The sequence below is a fragment of the Photinus pyralis genome, unplaced genomic scaffold (assembly GCF_008802855.1).
Source record: "Photinus pyralis isolate 1611_PpyrPB1 unplaced genomic scaffold, Ppyr1.3 Ppyr1.4_LG7, whole genome shotgun sequence".
NCBI lineage: Eukaryota > Metazoa > Arthropoda > Insecta > Coleoptera > Lampyridae > Photinus > Photinus pyralis.
The window spans coordinates 9863553-9881713 of record NW_022170738.1 but is presented as its reverse complement, the minus strand read 5'-3'; the positions used below and the strand labels follow the sequence as shown (position 1 = coordinate 9881713).

At 36.6% G+C, this 18161-nt stretch overlaps 2 protein-coding genes across 5 annotated transcripts; one reads left to right on the top strand and one right to left on the bottom strand.

Annotated features, from left to right (window-relative positions):
* Positions 1 to 876: 876 nt before the first annotated feature.
* Positions 877 to 7206, bottom strand: LOC116177107 (transcription initiation factor TFIID subunit 2-like). Its single transcript, XM_031495982.1, has 7 exons — positions 7052 to 7206; positions 6943 to 6997; positions 6734 to 6897; positions 6472 to 6688; positions 1426 to 2152; positions 974 to 1382; positions 877 to 925 (listed from the first exon to the last, which is right to left on the bottom strand). Exons 1-7 carry the CDS (start codon positions 7096 to 7098, stop codon positions 892 to 894), a joined length of 1653 nt encoding a protein of 550 aa, XP_031351842.1. The 5' UTR covers positions 7099 to 7206; the 3' UTR covers positions 877 to 891.
* Positions 7207 to 8374: 1168 nt separating this feature from the next.
* Positions 8375 to 17239, top strand: LOC116176726 (fringe glycosyltransferase-like). 4 transcript variants are annotated; one of them, XR_004146498.1, is made up of 10 exons: positions 8375 to 8667; positions 9455 to 9607; positions 14674 to 14722; positions 14776 to 14881; positions 14932 to 15076; positions 15214 to 15299; positions 15759 to 15921; positions 15972 to 16042; positions 16087 to 16361; positions 16418 to 17239. XR_004146498.1 is itself a non-coding variant. In XM_031495483.1 (10 exons), exons 2-10 carry the CDS (start codon positions 8563 to 8565, stop codon positions 16241 to 16243), a joined length of 1035 nt encoding a protein of 344 aa, XP_031351343.1. In that variant the 5' UTR covers positions 8445 to 8464; positions 8513 to 8562; the 3' UTR covers positions 16244 to 17239. The 4 variants fall into 4 exon arrangements, 3 of the variants coding, with proteins under 3 accessions (XP_031351342.1, XP_031351343.1, XP_031351344.1); XM_031495483.1 differs by having other exon boundaries at positions 8445 to 8464; positions 8513 to 8667; positions 16087 to 17239; XM_031495482.1 differs by having other exon boundaries at positions 16087 to 17239.
* Positions 17240 to 18161: the final 922 nt, after the last annotated feature.

Here is an 18161-nt window from a genome sequence, read left to right as displayed (position 1 = left end):
TCTTTTTACCTGGCAATCTAACAGGAGAGAAGTACTTGAAGTTATTAGAAAATACGATTCATCCAGCATTAGTGGAGATACTAGAAAATAACAACGAGTACTTGGAAAATCGTATAGTATTTCAACAAGATGGTGCGCCACCCCACTATGCTGCAAGGGTTTCGTCAATATTTGGACCAAACGTTTCCAGGACAATGGATTGGAAGAAGAGGAGCTATTGAATGACCTCCTCGTTCCCCGGACTTAAATCTGTTAGATTTTTTTTATGGGGACATTTAAAAACTAAAATTTATGCTAGTCAGCCAACGTCGCTAGAGCACTTGCGACAAAGAATAATTGATGAATGTCGTCAAATCACCCCAGAAGTTTTGCAAAATGTACGGGAAAGGTTTGAACAAAACCTGTATTATTGTATGGAAGTCGAAGGCCTACATTTCCAACATTTACTTGATTGATTTTAGCTTTAAGCACTTAAAATAAAACTGATTTAAATCTTAAGAGTTATAATCTACATAAAAATACCTTCAAAATACGGTATCACTCGACCCCCCCTTCGATTTAAAATTTTGGGGGCACTTGTCACCCCCGCTATGGCTGTGCCCCCAGGGGGTCGAAACTAGCAAAAAATGGTTCCCCCTTGGATCAAAAATTGACGGGTCCGAGGATTTTTTCGTAAATGTTTTCAGGTCTCCAAAATAGGCTCTGTTTCGTTTTCAAATGGCCACCCTGTATGCGTTAAAAATTCAAAAAAAAATATCTCAATAACTAAGGAAGTTGATATTTGCGCAGTCTGCGCATGCGCACTTTTAATCGGTAAGATTTTTCTTGGTTGGGGTTTCGGAGCTACTGAATTAAAAAAGAACGAACTAAATACATTGAAAACTGTTGTAGTTAAGGGCTCGGAAGGACGGACAGAGTAAATGCGCTAAAGAGTGGGTAATGATTCTAACTGAATCTTGGAGAAAGTTCTTACCTTTTTCGATTAAACACCGAACTTAAGTGAAATTTGGCATGGCCGCCAGTTCGAACCCACTGATCAATAAAAACGATCATATCCTTCCCGGTCACGGTAAAAATCGCTTTAGTAAACGTGATCGTACTAATAAGCATGTGACTCCACAATCCGCTCCCAATTTTTTGTCCCGCCGCGTTCATCGCCAACGACAATTGCTTATTGAACACCTGCAACAGCAACTCCAACCCTATTCTGTTCTCCAGCATTCGCATAACTAGCAGACCTTTCTTATACATGGCCTCGATGTACAGTGGAGATAATGTGTGCAAATTACGAATTGAGAAGTAGAATTGCGCCTCGTGGTGCTTCGTGTGGCTCGAGGGGGTGCTGGACGATGTCGGCAGAGGCGAAGGAGGCTGACTGGGATCTGCAAGAGGTGGGGTAGTTAAAAGTTTTTGAGCATTTTCTACCTAAGATTATTCCGCCGTATTGCTCCTCGTACTTCACGACGTCCCTCAGCGTGCTTTGGACGTACTCTCTGTACTCGTTATTCCCGAAACACTTCTTGCAATACAATCCGCACAAATACTGGCTGATCGATTTGGGCAGCCACATATCGGACCAGTTCTGCATGGAGATGAAGCATCCGAAAAACTGCTCGGCGATTGCTTGCGCCATCGCACGTCTCGTGATGTAGCACTGATCGATGATTACGGCCGAGTGCAACAGGTTCGTGTTTAAAATGCTCATCGTCGCGTACGATCTGTAATCGTACGCGACCTCGTCGACAAACACCTGCTTGTAGCACGAGTACGGGTAGCGATTTGATAGCGTTTCCTCGTAAAATTCGAACGCCTCGTGCATGTAGCGTGTTGTCACCTTCAGCAGGGGTAGCAGCTGGGGGAGGCAGAAGTGGGTCACTTCGTGCATGAAGGGGTCCACGTAGATTTCGAAGGGGCCGACGGCTAGAGATATGTTAGGGGCGCAAGTTGGAATGCCCAGCACGTAGTGGAAGGTTCGCCGTCGCATGTCCGGGGTAAATACCACCTCAATAAGATCCCCATTGGACACTGCTGTCATTCCTTCGTCGACTGTAAACTCCAGTTTCCAAGTGCAGGGCTCGGCGTAACTGTCGACACAAGGAAACCACAGCCTGGATGAGTTTTCATGGCCGTAAGTGTACAAGTGGACGCCTCTCTACAACGTTACTCGGTCAGTTTCAGTGGATTAAACCACTGTGAAAATGTTACAGTAGCACCTTCATACAATAAAATCAAAATTTGAAAATATGCCGTTTTCAAGACTGTGGCGACGGCTGCACTGCCTCGACGTAGAGCGATTTTAGCTCTCTTTCGTCTCGACGGGAGAACCAGGCGAAACGAATAAATAGTGCACACAGCAAGAGTCACTCGTTCTCGATCGCGCATCAAAAACATTGCACCTCCGAGTTTCGACGAGCACCTAGACCTAACATCCGTTAGCCGCATAGCAATAATAATAGGCCCTTTTTGGACACTTGAACAAATTTTCAGGCGGCATCCTTATTCTTATTCTTCACACATACATCATTTTTACAATACACCCTAAAAGGGGTTGATTCTGTCCCACCTGATCAGCATAGCTTGTAACACAAATTTTTTGAAATGGCATTAGTTTTACTTTTATTTGAGGTGCCTGCATACAAAATTTCATTTAAATATATTAACAAATAAAAAATTAGGATTGCGCAAATACAAAAGTTGTTATGCGCATGCGCAGTATTTGTTTGCATCTGCATAGTTGCCTGAAGTTTAAGGAATATTTACTAACACAGAAAACCGGACATTCATTGTAACAAGAGTTAGAAACCCTTTTTGGAGGTTTGCCCAGTTTTTGGTCTGTAACTATTTGGCCCGTTGGTCTACGTAGCCGAAAAACAATTGCGAACTTTGTTATATCCTGAAGAACATGTGTATATCAATTTTTAAAGCGATCGGACGTTTCTACACAAAGTTATCGTACACACTGACAGACAGACTCACAGGCAGGCAGCAATACGAAATTATAAACGATCTCGAGGTTCGTTAATAATATAATGGGAGGAATAATTTTAATTTTTTTTGTACTTCTTTCCAATTCAGGAATATCGTTTCAACTTTTCTTCTCCTATAATACAAGAGATGATCCATAGACAACTCAGACACTTTTAACATTACTTTTTTTAAAACCTGAAACACAACAACTTGCTATATAGGTATTTGATTTATTAGTAAAAGAAAATTCAAATTTCAAATACCTACTTGACAGATGTCTCCAAACAGGTGGAACAATCCCTAACATTAAAGTTACTAGAATCTGGTAACTTCCGCAATTTTTGGGCAAAAAACATGCGTTCTCTCTCTAACACACGGGCCCAATGGATTGCGGTACTTTCTGTATTTAGTGACTTATAATGGATCTACAGTGACTGTATACCTACTGTATAGAGGTCATACCTTGGTGTTGTTTTTTTATTGGTATGCGGGATATCCGCCATATTTTAACCAAATAAATCGGGTTGGCGGAAATTAACTTGGAATCCAAGGTGATCAAGTCACAAACAGTTGTGGCAATAATATTGTAACCATAGAAAAATGCCAAAATCTACCAATTCAATTAAACCGATCAGCTTAATGAAGAATATGGGAAAAACATGGCGGATATAGAGCATATGACCACACTGTCTTTATACAGTCACTGTTAATGGATCGATATTAATTACAAGGCAAAAATTTTGCGCATGCGCATAGCGTATCGCACATGTGATCAGTTAGCTTCGTCTTTAGCCAGCAGAGCCACAGTTTTTTTCTTTAAAGGATGCCGCCTGAAAATTTGTTCAAGTGTCCAAAAAGGGCCTATAATTCTGATGTATTTCTTCCTTCATTTTTCTAAAATGGCTCTGCTGGCTTGTGGGACCTACCGTTTTGGAAGAACGACCCCAACCAAAGAATAACTCATAACGTATTCTTTGCTACTACACTTATTTAGTTCACACTACCGATAAAAACACACAAGGGCTATTCAAAATGATTAAAAACAATTGAAAAAAAGTTCAATGATTAAAAACAAAAAAAAAATTGAAAAAAAGATTTGAATTTTTTTGAATCAACATTTTTTTAAGTGTTACATTTCAAAGAGAATATTTTTCTGTATCTCTTTTAACTAAGAAAAGCTCTGATTAATTATAGGGGTATTCTGAAATTGACAATGGTTTTATTTTTTAATTTTTCGCCGTATCTCTTAAGCCAGCGAATATTTTCAAATTTTGATTTTACCATTTTAAGTTTGACCCAAAAAGAACACATGACTCCTATACTACTTTGTTTGATAGCACTAATAATTACGAAAATGAAAGTGCCAAAAATGGGACACTGTACAAAAAAAGTTACTTTCCGCAATGGGGGTTTACAGTATAGTAGAATTCCGTAGTTCTAATGTAATAAGCGTGTACCTGAAACCATAAAACATTTTTTTTGGACAGTAAAAGATTATTTAAAAATAGAGGCTGACTAGCAAAAAAATAATGAACTAGTGCGGTTTTAGAGGTTTATTCAAAACGATATGATTGTGGCGGGCTCTGTGACGTAATAAGCCCGACCAATCAGCCCCTAGAACCATTCAGATGACATAACGAATTGGCAATATAGCAGGAGAATGTCATTTGTAATTTGCGTCACCTGTCACTTGGTTCACTTTCGCGTTAGATGCAGTTAAACAGGCCTCTTAAAACGTCAAATCCGACAAACGTCAGACCCTCGCACAAGGTTGCCGGCTCATTTCTACGTGATTGGTTGTAGGTTTGTGACGTATTTAGACTGAAGCGTTTCAAATTCGGACTAAAAGCACAGCTTTTCAATAATTTATTTTGGGTTTATTTTACTCGCAAATAAAAATTGAGGACACACGGGTCTTTTTATTTTTAATGTACTTTGTGGATCAGAAATAAAAAATGAAGGCGGGATGATAATATTGCTATGTAAGGGCTAATTTTATTAAAAATTGTGATATTTCAAGACGGGCCGAGATTTTATTTTTAGGTGGCGTTTGGAAGGTTGTCAATTGAACATAATCTATCACTTCTATCATTTAAAAATTTTTTGATGCGCAACAAAAGTTACAACTCCGGCAAATGAATATTGCTACAATGCAATGAACACAAATTGTGAAAAGGGCTTCTTATTAATTTTTGAAACGAAAAAGGACTGTACTGTAGCGAATATTCCAGAAATTCCAATAGATATCGCGGCGGCTTGAAAGATTAGTCATAGGCGATAAAGAGCGAAGGCGGATAAGACGCAATCCTTCCGGGAAAAATGATGTGTTTATTCTAGAACATTCTAAGTATACTCTAGCACAATAATTGTCGTTTACTATATAAACAAATTGTAGGGTATTTCAGTTCAGTTCCAACTTCGATGCTCTTGTGTTATGTTATAATGTGTAAGTGATAAATAATAATTACTGTTATAAATTAATCCATTTTAAGACTGTTGTAAATTTATTGTTCGTTCACTGTAAATAAACGACGTAATTAAATTTACGTTACAATACTCTTCTGTGCATTTAAAGGGTGTCTTGTGGATTCTGTAAACGAAACACATATTGGAAGTACTATAAAAATGACAATCCTTACAATAAAAGGATTGTTAAGCCCATTTAAATCTGTACACCGATTATTTTTAAACTCAAGCTACAAATTCGTACTGTTAGTACCTACCTGAGCAATGTCACCTGGAAAATTGGTTTTTCCTTCGTTCAAATAAAGTTACAAAAGCTACACCCATTTCATGGGAACATTTGACCCCTTCTTCAACTAAACATCGTGAACAAAGTCACTACGCCCCAAATATGACCCTTTGTGAGTGGGTCCATATTTTCAAGTCAAAATTTTCCTTTTAGTGGAACGTTTTTAAATTTTTTGGTATGCCAGAGTAACAATAATTTCCAGGGGGTTTGTAAACATTTTTCTAAAATTCCACAAGATGGCCCACCCTTGAACGAGGGACCCAAAAAGCCCGAGATTTGAAAATACAGAGTGGTACAAAATGTGTTGCTTATGGTACGAATAAGTTAAGACACAAAAGATCTCACAAATAGTTTGTCATTTTTTAAAATAAAAGATAATGGATGCAGTAATAAGGTTTTCAAAAACAAATAGACATATAATTATAAATTTTTTCCAATACTGTGTATGGGGGCTAATAGGGGAACTCAATCCAAGCCTGAACGTGCACCTATTTATTTTAAAAACCAATGTCTGTCTGTTTGTCCTGTGCATTTCACACTACCATTCATCTGATGCCAATGAAACTGATATTTTTTGAAAGTTTTGGAAAGGGCCTGGACACGAACTGGATTTCTTTAAAAAGGAAAGTTCCTAAAATGTTCCAGGAAGTTTTAAAAATGTGATCACACTCCTATAAAAAGTATAACAATAACATAGATTACCTGGCGCTACTGTAACCGTTTAAATAAAACAATTAAACCTAAACCCTTACTTCAGCATAAGTACCCTCCAAAGGGGGTACAACAAAATGCAACCCGCCTTGCGGTTGCTCGAGAGAAAACTCAATCCCGACTCGTAAGGCCGTCCCTTCCGCCACCAAATGAGCGGCTTCCTGCGGAATAACGACCACCAGCTCACCTGCACTGTTATCGGGATCGACTTTTAACGCTGCCTGGTGATGCAAGTTCGAGAATTGCTCCAACGAGCGACTACAAAAACCGTACGGATAAAAAACTCGTGCGACGGCTACTTACATATCCACATCGCCCTGGCAGATATCCAAGAAAGGATCAAAGTACTGAAACTGCGCCTCGTAGCTTTCGTTGAGCACGACTCGGTAAATACGGCATTGTTTAGCGTTTAATTTGATGTGGCGCAGGTTGTCGCGAAGTGGAACGACGGTCAGCTCGACAAACCCCTACAAGAGATGCCTTTACGCTGTGATATTGGAGAGGTAACTTACGATGACGCTTTTTCGCTCGAAGCTTATTCCGGTGAGACTCAGAATTTGATGGGCTGTAAAGGATTAACTCGTATTATTGCATTGCCATTTTCTAAAAGGGGATACTTATAATTTAAATGGTCTACAATTGTCGGCGGTTCGATCACGCTGCTTCATGGCGAAGAATCTTTGAACATTCTCAGTTTTTCATATAAAAATTCAACAACGGTAAATTGAGGTTAGAACAGTTTTATAAACAAACACGAAGGTGGCCATTTTGGTTGTTTTCGTACTGTCACTGTCAAGACAGGTTCGCTACCAACTTTCAAAAAATGAAATCACCAAATGTACAGAGTGTTTCAGTAAAAGTTATACCAAATGGGCTTGAACAGAGCGTTCATTGTCCACACATACGGTAGCTTTCTGTTTGTCTAAGTATTCCACGACCCTTTTAATAATATTTCAGGCTACGGAATGCGCAGGATTTTTTCTATTTTCTAGCCGTACGGATAAAATTGATTCAACAAGCGGATTCAACATAAACATTTAATTTATACATTTGTCACTGTCACATTTTTACGGACTGTACACACCTACGTTGTAGGTATTGGCTTAACGTTTTCCCGCCACGAATTTTTAAAATTAGTTACCATATTTTCGCTCGGACTTGTTTGCTTGGTGGAGCTGTAAAAAGTGGTAAATGGAATCGGCTTGTTTGGAATTAACCCTGCCACTGTAAAGGAGCCTCTTTAGAATTTCTGAACAATTTCGTAGAAATGCCAAAAGAATCCCTCCCAAAAATTTTTGTCGTAGTGGTTGAAAGACCACGGTGGTTGGCGGTCCAACAGTGTATGTGAAGGCTATATTGAAACATCAGTTGGAAACAAGAAATGCACAACTTCAAAAATCCTGCGAGATTGGTCTGATGGAGCTGGACTTGAGGCTGTAAAGTGTTTCCAACAGTTGTTCCAACCAAGATCTAAACATTCTTGAAAAATAGATTTTGAATAGGCACTGAAACTACAACAGGCCAACCAACATTAGTAACAAAAATGTATTTCAGGCAACTTCATCTCATTATCACTAATTGTCATAGTCGTGTTATTAATATATTTAACAAATAAGTTAATGTTAGTTTAGTTTTTGTTTATTTATTTTGTAATTTGCATCTTAATAAAATTTAATTTCGTTGCGTTTTGAGGATTTTTCATTACAACACTAGTGGTGTAATGGTGGTCATTATTCAACGTGTGTCTAATGAGTGGAATAATAAGGTCGTTAAGGGCAGTTGTAGATAAAAAAAATTTTCACTGGGAAACTGATCATTAAATATCCTCTTGAGATTAATGTGTACAGAACATATCAAATATCCCCCTTATGGCCCTCTCTTTCGGATCGCGCTGGCGGACAGAGGACGCGTTTCAGTATAGTTCAGAGCTGATGGTCTGTGGCTCAGAGGCTGTAACAATTTACACCAGTGCATTGTTATACATTTAGATTGCGCCAATTTCTTCCGGGAAAACTCCTGCAATTGCACGGAAAGGTTAAATTGATTAGATTACGGATATCATTTGACACAGTTATCCAACAGTTAGTTTCAAACGATATTTCCCATTATTTGTACAAGAAATTAAATAGGTGATGTCGAAAAGGACAGTATTGAAAGCGTTGTTTACAGTTATCATCATAGGAAATTGCATGTTACTATTATTATTGTACACACCAACGAGATGCACACATTTGCAGGTATGGTACATTGATTTACTTTTTGGTCTACCAATATGCATAGCTTTTGCCTGAAATTTAAATTAGGTATCATTCAGCATTTTGCTGATGTAGATATTTTCCTAGCCATTTCCTCTTTGGCAAGTCCCAGTTTACACTATAATTTCAAAAAATGACTAATTTTAAGGTACGACTGCACATTATAATATGCACATTTGTGTGTTTCTACCACATCATTTCACGCTAAATTTGGTTGAGAGAACTTTAACACTAACAGAAAAAGTTATATTGACACATGCCCAACAATTTAATCTAATCAATTTTAATCCCTAACGGCACTTATCTGTTTACAAGTGTATCCTGTAGATGACTAATCTAATTCATTCATATTGTGCGTGATCCGCATTGCGATATCTTAGTGTTCGTCCGCACATTTTGTAGATATGTTCTTGAAAACCTGATTTTGAAATATTCCCAAGTAAAAATCCCATCGCTCCAATTTTTTTGAGATACATAGTTCTAAAAATATGACCGCGACTCCGCGTTTGGATACATCCTTACGACATCTTCTAGAAATCCTACTTCCTTCCCACTAAGGAATTCTACCAGCGATCTTGTTGATAACCTGGGTAAAGATTTTTTAGAAATATTCGTAAGGATCTTCTTTGTGAACATGTTACAAATTGTCTTCCAACTCTTCTGAGACAATTCTTAGCATTTATTGTAGAACACCCTAGTAGAAATCTTTCTTTTTAGTCGCACTCTATGGGTGCATTTATATAACAAAAAATAATTGATTTGTTTGCAGGTCACCAAATATACAAAGAAGAACATACCGTACCACACCACGAAACCTACAACATTAGATGATGTATACATCGCAGTTAGAACAAGTAAGAGTAACCACAATGGAAGGATGGCAGTGATACATCAAACGTGGTTTCAACTGGCAAAAAAGCAGGTGAGTTTTATCTAAATTACTTGGCATATGGTATCTTAAAACATTTGTCACTTTTCTTTCAACTTCAGCTTTTTTCTTCTACTATTCCATTCTTATCACGTTCTTTTTGGTATTTGCTAAACTTTATTGTACACCCAATCATAATTATCTACAATCTACCTCAAATTTGGTGGTACTACGTACTGGGTATCTAAATATTAGGGCTTTCCATTACCCTTCACCCAAATAAGCACATGAGTATTTTTACGCAAAAATAATACATTAAAACATAAGTCTATAATGCAATCGATTATGATAAGAGTAATTGTTTGAATACGAACGATTGTTCCAAATAAAACGATTTCATATTCTATTTGGGCGCCATGACAACTCATGGCGCCTTTATTGCACGATAAATAGTGCTGTAATGAAAATCGTGCCATAATATCCCAGATTTTTAATGTGTCAAAGAGACAACTAGAAGACTACTCGCAATTGAGAATTGCTTTACACGCATAGAAGAATTTTGTTAAAAAAATTTGAAATTTGAAGGCGGGGTGAGATTTTATCTTTAGAAGGCAATTGGGGGGTTGTTTGTACATCATTTAAACGTAATCGGGGAAGGAAACAAAAATATTCCGTGTACCACAAAAGTTACAACCCCCGTATTGAGAATTGCTATACATGTATAGAAGAATTTTCTTAAAAAATATGAAACTTGAGAACGGGGTGCGATTTTATCTTTAGAATGCAATTGGGTGGTTGTTTGTACATCATTTAAACTTAATCGGTGAAAGAAACAAAAATAAATCGTGTACCACAAAAGTTACAACCCCTGTAATTGAGAATTGCTATACATGCATAGAAGAATTTTCTAAAAAAAATATGAAGTTGGAGAACGGGGTGCGATTTTATCTTTAGAAGGCAATTGGGGGGTTGTTTGTACATCATTTAAACGTAATCGGGGAAGGAAACAAAAATATTCCGTGTACCACAAAAGTTACAACCCCCGTATTGAGAATTGCTATACATGTATAGAAGAATTTTCTTAAAAAATATGAAGTTTGAGAACGGGGTGCGATTTTATCTTTAGAAGGCAATTGGGGGGTTGTTTGTACATCATTTAAACTTAATCGGTGAAAGAAACAAAAATAAATCGTGTACCACAATAGTTACAACCCCCGTAATTGAGAATTGCTATACATGCATAGAAGAATTTTCTAAAAAAATATGAAGTTTGGGAACGGGGTGCGATTTTATCTTTAGAAGGCAATTGGGGGGTTGTTTGTACATCATTTAAACTTAATCGGTGAAAGAAACAAAAATATTTCGTGCACCACAAAAGTTACAACCCCCGCAATTGAGAATTGCTATACATGTATAGGAGAATTTTCTTAAAAATATGAAACTTGAGAACGGGGTGCGATTTTATCTTTAGAAGGCAATTGGGGGGTTGTTTGTACATCATTTAAACGTAATCGGTGAAAGAAACAAAAATATTTCGTGTACCACAAAAGTTACAACCCCCGTAATTGAGAATTGCTATACATGTATAGAAGAATTTTCTTAAAAAATATGAAGTTTGAGAACGGGGTGCGATTTTATCTTTAGAAGGCAATTGGGGGGTTGTTTGTACATCATTTAAACTTAATCGGTGAAAGAAACAAAAATAAATCGTGTACCACAATAGTTACAACCCCCGTAATTGAGAATTGCTATACATGTATAGGAGAATTTTCCTAAAAATATGAAACGTGAGAACGGGGTGCGATTTTATCTTTAGAAGGCAATTGGGGGGGGGTTGTTTGTATCATTGTACAACCCCTGCAATTGAGAATTGCTATACATGTATACGAGAATTTTCTTAAAAATATGAAACGTGAGAACGGGGTGCGATTTTATCTTTAGAAGGCAATTGGGGGGGGTTGTTTGTCATCATTTAAAAGTAATCGGTGAAAGAAACAAAAATATTTAGTGCACCACAAAAGTTACAACCCCTGCAATTGAGAATTGCTATACATGTATACGAGAATTTTCTTAAAAATATGAAACGTGAGAACGGGGTGCGATTTTATCTTTAGAAGGCAATTGGGGGGGTTGTTTGTACATCATTTAAAAGTAATCGGTGAAAGAAACAAAAATATTTAGTGGACCACAAAAGTTACAACCCCTGCAATTGAGAATTGCTATACAGGTATAGGAGAATTTTCTTAAAAATATGAAACTTGAGAACGGGGTGCGATTTTATCTTTAGAATGCAATTGGGGGGTTGTTTCTACATCATTTAAAGTAATCGGTGAAAGAAACAAAAATATTTCGTGTACCACAAAAGTTACAACCCCCGCAATTGAGAATTGCTATACATGTATAGGAGAATTTTCTTAAAAATATGAAACTTGAGAACGGGGAGCGATTTTATCTTTAGAAGGCAATTGGGGGGTTGTTTGTACATCATTTAAACGTAATCGGTGAAAGAAACAAAAATATTTCGTGTACCACAAAAGTTACAACCCCCGTAATTGAGAATTGCTATACATGCATAGAAGAATTTTCTAAAAAAATATGAAGTTTGGGAACGGGGTGCGATTTTATCTTTAGAAGGCAATTGCGGGGTTGTTTGTATATCATTTAAACTTAATCGGTGAAAGAAACAAAAATAAATCGTGTACCACAATAGTTACAACCCCCGTAATTGAGAATTGCTATACATGCATAGAAGACTTTTCTAAAAAAATATGAAGTTTGGGAACGGGGTGCGATTTTATCTTTAGAAGGCAATTGGGGGGTTGTTTGTATATCATTTAAACTTAATCGGTGAAAGAAACAAAAATAAATCGTGTACCACAAAAGTTACAACCCCCGTAATTGAGAATTGCTATACATGTATAGGAGAATTTTCCTAAAAATATGAAACGTGAGAACGGGGTGCGATTTTATCTTTAGAAGGCAATTGGGGGGGGTTGTTTGTCCATCATTTAAAAGTAATCGGTGAAAGAAACAAAAATATTTAGTGCACCACAAAAGTTACAACCCCTGCAATTGAGAATTGCTATACATGTATACGAGAATTTTCTTAAAAATATGAAACGTGAGAACGGGGTGCGATTTTATCTTTAGAAGGCAATTGGGGGGGTTGTTTGTACATCATTTAAAAGTAATCGGTGAAAGAAACAAAAATATTTAGTGGACCACAAAAGTTACAACCCCTGCAATTGAGAATTGCTATACAGGTATAGGAGAATTTTCTTAAAAATATGAAACTTGAGAACGGGGTGCGATTTTATCTTTAGAATGCAATTGGGGGGTTGTTTCTACATCATTTAAAGTAATCGGTGAAAGAAACAAAAATATTTCGTGCACCACAAAAGTTACAACCCCCGCAATTGAGAATTGCTATACATGTATAGGAGAATTTTCTTAAAAATATGAAACTTGAGAACGGGGAGCGATTTTATCTTTAGAAGGCAATTGGGGGGTTGTTTGTACATCATTTAAACGTAATCGGTGAAAGAAACAAAAATATTTCGTGTACCACAAAAGTTACAACCCCCGTAATTGAGAATTGCTATACATGCATAGAAGAATTTTCTAAAAAAATATGAAGTTTGGGAACGGGGTGCGATTTTATCTTTAGAAGGCAATTGCGGGGTTGTTTGTATATCATTTAAACTTAATCGGTGAAAGAAACAAAAATAAATCGTGTACCACAATAGTTACAACCCCCGTAATTGAGAATTGCTATACATGTATAGGAGAATTTTCTTAAAAATATGAAACTTGAGAACGGGGTGCGATTTTATCTTTAGAATGCAATTGGGGGGTTGTTTGTACATCATTTAAACGTAATCGGTGAAAGAAACAAAAATATTTCGTGTACCACAAAAGTTACAACCCCCGCAATTGAGAATTGCTATACATGTATAGGAGAATTTTCTTGAAAATATGAAACTTGAGAACGGGGAGCGATTTTATCTTTAGAAGGCAATTGGGGGGTTGTTTGTACATCATTTAAACGTAATCGATGAAAGAAACAAAAATATTTCGTGTACCACAAAAGTTACAACCCCCGCAATTGAGAATTGCTATACATGTATAGGAGAATTTTCTTAAAAATATGAAACTTGAGAACGGAGAGCGATTTTATCTTTAGAAGGCAATTGGGGGGTTGTTTGTACATCATTTAAACGTAATCGGTGAAAGAAACAAAAATATTTCGTGTACCACAAAAGTTACAACCCCCGCAATTGAGAATTGCTATACATGTATAGGAGAATTTTCTTAAAAATATGAAACTTGAGAACGGGGAGCGATTTTATCTTTAGAAGGCAATTGGGGGGTTGTTTGTACATCATTTAAACGTAATCGGTGAAAGAAACAAAAATATTTCGTGTACCACAAAAGTTACAACCCCCGTAATTGAGAATTGCTATACATGCATAGAAGAATTTTCTAAAAAAATATGAAGTTTGGGAACGGGGTGCGATTTTATCTTTAGAAGGCAATTGGGGGGTTGTTTGTACATCAGGTGCGATTTTATCTTTAGAAGGCAATTGGGGGGTTGTTTGTACATCATTTAAACTTAATCGGTGAAAGAAACAAAAATATTTCGTGCACCACAAAAGTTACAACCCTCGCAATTGAGAATTGCATGCATCGAGGGTTAAAAAAAATGTCATTTGAAAGCAGGGTACGATTTTATTTTTAGAAGACAAAATCCCGGGTTTCTGAAATCCAAAAAGGAAGTTTTCATGGAAACTGGAATATGTTCAAAACGTATTTTTCATAGGATACAGGAAAATGTTTCCTATGAACTTCTAGAAATATATTCAATAAAATTAAAACTCGTAAATATAAAAATTCAAAATTGTTTTTATTTTACTTGCATCGTCTTGATCTTTTAAGGGTGTCTGTAATACTTTTGGCACATAGTCACAGCCCTCTGTGTGTTATGGATAATTCTGTAAGGTAAATTTAATCACGTATTGGAGTAACAATACTAAATAAAGGCTCATTAATCCCATTCCCGTATAGCTCAAGTTTAATTCAAGTAAAAGGAAAAAGCATCAAACTTAATTGTTTGTTTACAGACTTGGTTTTTCACCGACGTGGAGGACGAGAAACTACAAAACTTAACAGGTAAATTATTCATTTTGTACATTCAAGTTAATTTTAAAATTTACTTTACGAAGACGGTCACATGATTAACACCAAATGCGGAGAGTCACACTCCCGAAGAGATCTGTGCTGCAAAATGGGGGTTGAAATCAGTACATTCATGACGGCATCTGAGAGCAAGTAAGGGTTGGTTATGAAAAAAAAGGCACCATCACAGAATGTAATTGTAGGTGGTTTTGTCATTTTGATGACGACAACTACATCAACATTCCAAAATTAGTGGATGTACTGAATGGTTACGATCCTGATGCGGATTGGTATTTGGGAAAACTTAGCTTAGACCATCCAGCTATAGTGACCCACAACGAAACCAAGGTAATAAACTATTTTTTATGTGGAAAGGTTCTGCTAAAATCGCCGTAAACCCTACAGATCTGTTTTTGTGGCGAGTATCTGCTCCACCATCCTAATTATAAATAATTCCGTAATAACGTCTATTTTTTATTCTCTAGAAAACGACAAGATTCTGGTTTGGAACGGGAGGCGCAGGGGTTTGTATTAGCAGACCCCTAGTTACGAAAATGAAACCATTCACAATGTAAGTATTAAAGTCTTACTAATGATTCAGATTAAGTAGTAGCCATGCAACGGAGAAGAAAATTGTCCAAAAATTTCCGGCATTTTGTAGTGCTATCACAAAAAGAATGACGGATAATCTATGCTTTATCTTAATTTGAACCTCTTTTTTGGAAAAAAATACTGGCGCCCTGTTGAAGAATTTCACTGAAAATTAGTAAATATCTACCAAAGAATGTCTAAAGCATTTTCTGAAGAACTTTTAGACGTATCTGGAGAAATATCGAATGTATAAGTTATGAAATGTCTCCCAAGAATTTCCGAAACCAAAAAAATCAACAAACCCTGTTTCAACAGTTAGGAGTATAATAAGACCATATTTTTTGGTATTTTCTTGCAATCCCTATAGCTTTGCCAGCTCGGTAAACTTACAGGGTGGTCAATTTTTTATTATTTGGTGAATTAATTTGAATTATTACAGTGGCGACCAATTTATGCGCACCTGCGATCTTGTGGCCATAGGGGATGATGCTACTATGGGCTACATACTACACGCGCAGAACATATCATTGACGGTTATAGACAGATTTCACTCCCACTACGAACAGTTTAAGTGCATCCCTAGAGAAACCATCGAGAAGGAGGTCAGTTGTGATTTATATTAAGGAATTTTATGACATACGCAAAATTGCAGATCGTACTCAGTTATAAAGGTGAAAATATTTTGGAGATAGAAGGATTTGATCTTGAAACCGACCCCACTAGGTTAGCCATAGCTTGTTGTTTGAGCGATGTAATTTTTTTTTTAGGTTTATGTCTCTGCACTGTGTTTTATTTCCGAATGCAGATCTCTGTACCACAATGAAAAGGACGTATACTATACCGACTAAAAATACTCAACACTCGTGCATAATACACAAATTCTTGTCAATTATAAGTGTTTCATTTTGGTGTAGATATATATAACTGTGTAACAATGCGGCGTCATCGTGGCGCATAAATTCGAGAAAATGAATATAACGCTTTGTTTATTCGAAGGATAAAGACTTGTTAACTATGTTTAAATTGACCATTGACGTTAATGGTTTGTTTTGGTCAATCATAAGTTAGATATTAAATTGTAATTCTCACAATTTCTAGTGTGGGAGCTGTAACTGTGATTCAATTCAACGTCAAGAAATTATAAAACAAAATGTTATCTTGAGTATTAATGTATGTCCTCGACGAGAGCTCCCATCGATGCGATTCCAGGCTAGAACAAGCAAGTATCCACGTATCTAATTATGTGGCTTAACAATGACTGAATTGTGGCTGAAGGACCAAAATGTTAATTACTGATAACCGAAGTTCAATATCGAATTCATCAGTTTTGTCTCTGATGGAGTTCACATTTACATTAATACCGAGAGCAAAGTCGATCAGGTATCGATTGAATTTGAGGCCTAGATACGCGCGTGGCTCCTGTCCACCCTCCTATTGTAATCCAGAATCCAAAATTCACATACATAAAAATATACTCTTCCTTGTCTTAAGAATTACAAGTCATTTTTACAAGAACTCACTCCTCGTGTATTACAAAAGCTTATTTTTACATTACGATTCGTCTATTGGCTGCCATTTTTACATACTTATGCGGAGTGGGAGTATGGATCCGTTGACCCAGTGACCTACCTTAAAGCGGTGACCTACGTCTCACCACCCAAGCTAAGTAGGTATAGCTCTCTTATTATTTTTACGTGTAAATTGTTTTATGACATTTTAGATAACATATGTTTATCTTTACTTTAAGCGACACAATTTATTACTCGTTGTGGTAGGTCATACATTTAATTTATTTAAATAGTAATAAACAAGTAGACGAAAACGTTCGAAATTGGAAGGAAAAGCTTCTATGGAAAGTTTTCGAGTTTAACTTTGTAGCTCGATAAAGTACATTCATAAACATCTTTCTCTCTCTTAAATAAATTTTTAGGCTTTATGTTTAGGAAGGTATTTGAATATACGTTTCAGAATTTAAAAAAAAGTTTATTAAACTCGAAAACTTTTCTAAGTTCTGAAATGTATTGGTATTTTTCTCGGGGCTATATTCCAATTGTAAAGCGAAACGACCTCAAAACCCAAGTAGAGACAGAAGTATTTTAATTTTGAGGTTCGAGATCCTTTAAACGTCAAAACCAATCTTCAGTGGGACTGCTCCTGTACTTGGAATTATTATTAAAACTTCAATGTGGTAATATAATTGGAATTTGCTTCATCTTCTTCAGTGGTTCTAGAAATTCTGCACTTTTTTGGAACTCTTGGCTTACTGTACCAAGTCGTCTAGAAATAAAATTAAGTTAGAATGGCGACCATGCTAAAAAATTGAAAAACAATTGAAATAAGAATCAAACAGGTACTTACATTGTAACAGATCATCTAGATAATACAACTACCTACAGGAACATTCATCAAGATATATGGCCACAAAAACTTTTCAACCATCTTCCACCACACATCCGCAACTGCGCCTCCTCGAGGGAGTTCAAGAAAATAGCCCAAAACCTGTTCGTCGATCACCCCTACTACAGTATTGGAGAGTATTTGGTTCAAAAGCTGTGATAACCTTATTTTTAATGTTTGTTTGTTACTGTTACTGTACTGATCTGTCTCCATGTCTTTTTACACTTATTTATACGATCACTAATTGACAATCCAATATTACTTAATGTAATCGAAATGGAATTAAAGAAATAAAGAAAGAAAGAACACCATAATGCTTAACAGAAGACTTTTAACCATAACGATCGAGCGCGTGACCATTGTTTTTTCACCAGCGAAATTCCTTGCCACATAAAAGAAGAACACTCTTTAGTTACTGTATCAAGGCCACGACCACGGCCCATAA

What these genes read in the sequence shown, in the direction of transcription:
- LOC116177107 (XM_031495982.1), bottom strand. Translation starts at nt 7,098, where the DNA reads ATGAAGCAGCGTGATCGAACCGCCGACAATTGTAGACCATTTAAATT. An exon ending in TGGAGGGTACTTATGCTGAA is followed by an intron (nt 2,153 to 6,471) that starts GTAAGGGTTTAG and finishes GTAACGTTGTAG; the next exon opens with AGAGGCGTCCACTTGTACAC. An exon ending in TCGGTGTTTAATCGAAAAAG is followed by an intron (nt 926 to 973) that starts GTAAGAACTTTC and finishes CCCACTCTTTAG; the next exon opens with CGCATTTACTCTGTCCGTCC.
- LOC116176726 (XM_031495482.1), top strand. Translation starts at nt 8,563, where the DNA reads ATGTCGAAAAGGACAGTATTGAAAGCGTTGTTTACAGTTATCATCATA. An exon ending in GAGAAACCATCGAGAAGGAG is followed by an intron (nt 15,922 to 15,971) that starts GTCAGTTGTGAT and finishes GCAAAATTGCAG; the next exon opens with ATCGTACTCAGTTATAAAGG. An exon ending in CTTGAAACCGACCCCACTAG is followed by an intron (nt 16,043 to 16,086) that starts GTTAGCCATAGC and finishes TTTTTTTTTTAG; the next exon opens with GTTTATGTCTCTGCACTGTG.